The 4,968-nt window shown below is 35.0% G+C and overlaps 1 protein-coding gene and 1 long non-coding RNA gene across 2 annotated transcripts; both read left to right on the forward strand.

The window, feature by feature from the left end:
- Nucleotides 1–232: 232 nt before the first annotated feature.
- Nucleotides 233–1,550, forward strand: LOC136973161 (uncharacterized). The gene is made up of 2 exons (XR_010880454.1): nucleotides 233–1,151; nucleotides 1,228–1,550. It is a non-coding gene; the product is annotated as an uncharacterized lncRNA (long non-coding RNA).
- Nucleotides 1,551–1,870: 320 nt separating this feature from the next.
- LOC136973162 (zinc finger MYM-type protein 1-like) lies at nucleotides 1,871–4,923 on the forward strand (the record flags this gene model as incomplete). Its single annotated transcript, XM_067267861.1, has 3 exons — nucleotides 1,871–2,300; nucleotides 2,676–4,333; nucleotides 4,759–4,923. Coding segments are annotated over exons 1-3 (2,253 nt in total), but the record flags the coding sequence as incomplete, so codon positions are not given.
- Nucleotides 4,924–4,968: the final 45 nt, after the last annotated feature.

Consider the following 4,968-nt stretch of genomic DNA (forward strand, 5'->3'; position numbering starts at 1 on the left):
TCACCACGGACAGGAACCCACATCGAGGGGCACGTGAAGTTAGAGCTGACCTCAAGTGTAAAGATATCAGAATGGGGATTGCCTGTTGTTGAAGGGTCAATGTTGGGCTATAAGGTCGTATGCTTCGGTCGACGGGAACAGAGAGGACTGTCATAAGGGATAATTTAGTTGACGCAATTAAGAAGCCAAATATAGGATCAGGGCCGGCCATCGGGGGGGGGGGGGTGCGGCGGATGCTACGCACCGGGGCCCCGCGATTGAGGGGGCCCCAACATTATCAAGAATGCACACGAAAACTTGACAATATTCCTATCGTTATCAGTATGACGAAAAGTACATTTTATCGTAAACATTATTATTGTAGATCTCTGAATTTCGACAATCTTTAAACTAATTCTCGATGATGCGAATGTTTAGTTTTTGTTATTTGATTCGGGGAACTCCCGAGGATCCCCACCTAAATTCGACTTTTTAAAAAAAATTTCAAAACCATATAGCCCGCGTTAAGAAATGAAAATAATACTGTGGCCGTCGGCCATATAAAATTATACGATTTATGTATTCGTTTGTCATAAAAATTTGTCTTTCCACTTTTTTCCCGATACTACAAATATTCGAGTAGAAAGTAACCGGTTTCGACTTATTTCTACTTAAGAAGTAGTTAAATAATTAAGCGATTAGGGAATTGGGGACATAAACAAAACCCCGATGAAAGAGCCGGAATATTACTTAAACAAAAGCTTAACCGAACCAATATACAGCCGAGTATAGTGGGGACTGATTTCTTCGAAATATTGTATTAGATGTAATAAAGACAAATTTTTCCAATTCGACGAGAGTGACCGAAAAGTTGTAAATTTTGGAAATTTCCGTGGACAACACCTGGTCCTAAAACGAATTAGTTAGAAAACAAATGACTTTTAAGTTTAACATATTTAGATTTTTACGGCTATGGTGAGAAACGTTTAAAATTTACAACAGCCCTGTCGCGTCCTTTGAGATATACTAGTGATGCGACAAAAGAGGTATTTGACATTGACCGGTATCAGCACCCTGGGGATTTGGCAGTCCTCTGCAACCGTCTTCGATTCCATCCATTAGCCACTGGTAGGGAGCTATTTGACTAAGTACATTGTTTTAAAATTTTAAAAGTAAAGAATATTTTATATCTTTATGTACTGTACGTTTCTTTGCAAAGCTATATTTAATTATAATTTTCTTTAAAAGTATATTCATATAATTGAAGAATATTTTGTATGTACCAGTACATCCACCACATATTTTATTTCACCGAGTAAGTTTTTATTATTTTACTTTTAATTGTAGCCCTTATATCGTGGCTAGCGATTCGGAATGTAATCGTGATATTAAAAATGCATTTAGAGAAGTCTACGGTTTTTACTGGCTTATCGAATAAACGATACGAATGGAGCCTAGACCATCACTGACGCGCAATTGACTGATTGCCCCTGGATGTCGGCTTCTTACAGAAACACAGCTTCCCTATCATCAAATGTCACGGCACGCCCCTGGTATATAATCGTAGTTTTAATGTTTCTTTTATAATTTCTTCTATCTTTTTTTGTCTGTCTTATTTCTGGAACTTTCGGTCTGACTACAGCCTACAGGTGGGTCCTATTGACAAAGCCGGCGCTTCCTTTGTTTTCCCTCTGTAAGGTGTTGACCTTACAAGTGGTATTACCCGACCGCACGTGGGTCCAATTGACAAGGTCGCGCTTCTTTTGTTCCCACTCTGCTAAAAGATCAATACTTTACAAGGAGCCTCCGAGAAGTTGTGAGAGTTCGAGTTCAGCACGAGAAAGAAAGACGTGTCATACTACAAAACGTTTAATTATTGTTACATCTAATCATGTCCATGCCAAGGAAATATCCCTCTGGGTGTCAAAAAAGAAAATTAGCAGAAAAGAAAAAAGTAGAAAAGCTAAATTTCAAGAAATCACAAGTAGATCTGTTTTCTTGGCTACGAAGTAATTCCAGCAATGAAATTGTTTCGACTTCAGAAGTTACAGTTCAAGCTTCAACTGGAGAAGAAAGTTCCGCACAAACTACACAGTCTTGCAATGAAAATGTTGAAACTGTGAAATTCGTTGAAGAACCGCATGTTTATACAAATATGATCGAATCAGAAAATAACGTCGAAAATGACAATAACGAATATGATCAAATGAACATAAGTGATCCAGATTTATGGCCAAGTATTATAACTGATAAGTTTCGAATGTTTTGTGTTAAAACCGGACCTGTACAACACAAAGGAGTTTTTGCTAAGAATGATGAAGGTAGGTCATTTTCCACTACGTACTACTATAAAAAAATACCAAATGGTGAAACCCAGCTTCGCAGCTGGTTAATTTATTCAAAAACGCAAGACTCGGTATTTTGTTTTTGTTGTATACTATTTTCTAAAAGAAGAGGAAATGAACAATCTACACGGTTTATAGGTGGCTATAGTAACTGGAGAAAGCTGTCAACTGTAATTCAAGATCATGAGCGTTCTATTTGTCACTTTAATTTGTTTATTGCTTGGAAAGAATTACTAAAACGACTAAATTTATGTTCGACTATTGATGAAACTAATCAAGTTAATATAAATAAGGAAACGGAACGACTTAAATTACTATTTCAAAGAATTGTAGATGTGATTCTATTTTTAGCATGTAATAATCTTCCACTTCGAGGAACCCATGAAATAATAGGAACGCCTAATAATGGAAATTTTTTAAGTTTAATCGAATTTTTAAGTAAATACGACTCTGTGTTAATGGATCATATAAACAGAATAAAAAATTCGAAAAATAGAATTGTGCATCATTTAGCACATAGATCACAAGAACAAATTATTTCTGCGTTAGGAGATGAAGTCCTTAACAAAATTAAAAACGATATAAAAGCAGCCACATACTATAGTGTCCAAATGGATTGTACTCCTGATATTTCCCATAAGGAACAAACTTCAGTTATTATTAGGTATGTAAATTTTGAAGAGAAAAGATTAATTATAAATGAGTCATTTATAAGGTTTATTGAAGCAACTGATGTGACTGGAGAAGGACTAGCAAAAACTCTATTGAAAACATTAAGTGAGCTTGATTTAGATATTATGAATTGCAGAGGGCAGGGATACGACAACGGTAGCAACATGAAATGGAAATATAAAGGTGTACAATCTAGAATAATTGCTCTAAACCCTCATGCAATATATGTGCCTTGCCTATCACACTCTTTTAATTTATTAATTTGTGATGCCGCTTCCAGCAGTATATATTGTAAAAATTTTTTTGGGATATTGCAACGTTTATATTGCTTATTTTCTGCATCTACAAAGAGATGGGAAATTCTACAAAAACATTTAAACATTACTCTTAAACCATTATGTGACACTCGTTGGGAAGCCAAAATAGATTCGGTTAAAGCAGTGTATACACAGTTTGAACAAACTTGTAATGCCCTAGAAGAATTTATTTATGTAAGTAACGATAATACAGCGGTATCCGAAGCTAAAAGTCTATTGGATTCAATACAAGAAATGCCATTTATTTTATGTTTAGTAGTATGGTTTGCAATGTTGTCTAAAATCAACGCAATCAATATACTATTTCAAGCAAAAACAATTATTCTTGAGTCGGCTTTTAATTTAGTCAATAAAATTAAAACTGAAATCCAAAATTTAAGAACAAAATTTAACACATTTTTAGACGAAGCAAAAGTGCTAGCACGTAATTTAAATATTTCAGAACATTTTCCTGAAAAACGAATACGAAAAAGAAAAAGGTTATATTCCGAAATAGCAGAAGATGAAGTTATAGAAAACCCGGTAGAGGAATTTAGATGTTATTTTTTTAACACTCTAATTGATACGGTTATTGTACAAATAGAAGATAGATTTAAAAGTATACCAAATATTATTTCTGATTTCAAATTAATCACTGATATGAAAACCTTAGAAAAACATGAATTAGAAAAATGTTCCAAAAACTTTGTCAATTTTTATAACAAAGATGTAGATGAAAACCTAATCCAGGAAATTGGTTTGCTACGGGATTTGATTTTGAATGAAAGGGATGTAAATAACGCACAAGATATATTGCAATACATACTAAATAATAATTATAATGAGTTATTTCTAAATGTATTAACTGTATTAAAACTTTTCTTTACGTTGCCAGTTACTATAGCAAGTGCTGAGCGCTCTTTCAGCAAATTAAAATTAATAAAGAATTATCTTCGATCCAGCATGTGTGCAGAACGCTTAAATGCACTTGCTATATTAAGCATCGAAAAAGAAATTGCAAAAAATTGTAATTTTTCTGAAGTAATTAATGTATTAGCAAGAACAAAATCACGCTTTAAATAAACATGCATTAATATATGTTCGTGTTTGTAAATTTTTTTATTTTAGAAAAACATTTGGGCCCAAATAGTTTCTTGCACCCGGGCCCCTTTATCGAGAAGGCTGGCCCTGTGTAGGATGGGTCATGCGGAATGACTCACACATAAGGGAATGTCCGGGACCATACTTATGAGCGATGAGGCAGTCGCGATCAAATGCAAGATTGACAAGGAGTGTGAGATGAGTGTGAAGGTTCCTAGCATAAGCTTCCCCATCGGAACGAAGTACGATTTGATTTTAGGTATGAATGTCATTAGACAATATCCCGGGCTACTGTCGGAGATTATCTCGAGCACTAGGGCTGTGAAACTGAGGGGGAAGGATGATTTCTCTATCAACGTTAACAGGGAAGTGAGTTATGGGAGTTGGACCACTTAAATAATGATGTAAGAGATAAAGTGGTGGAGATACTAAAGAAATACCTGGATGCCATTGTCGATGAGGTGGTAGAGCTATCTGGAATGAATCATTATGTGCATTCCATTGACTTTATCTCTGAACATCCTATTAAGGTTGGTTGGTTGGTAATAGTTTTTTGGCACAAAGGCAACACAGGC

This window comes from Centruroides vittatus, unplaced genomic scaffold (assembly GCF_030686945.1).
Source record: "Centruroides vittatus isolate TY-2023 unplaced genomic scaffold, ASM3068694v2 contig_310, whole genome shotgun sequence".
NCBI classification, from domain to species: Eukaryota; Metazoa; Arthropoda; class Arachnida; order Scorpiones; family Buthidae; genus Centruroides; species Centruroides vittatus.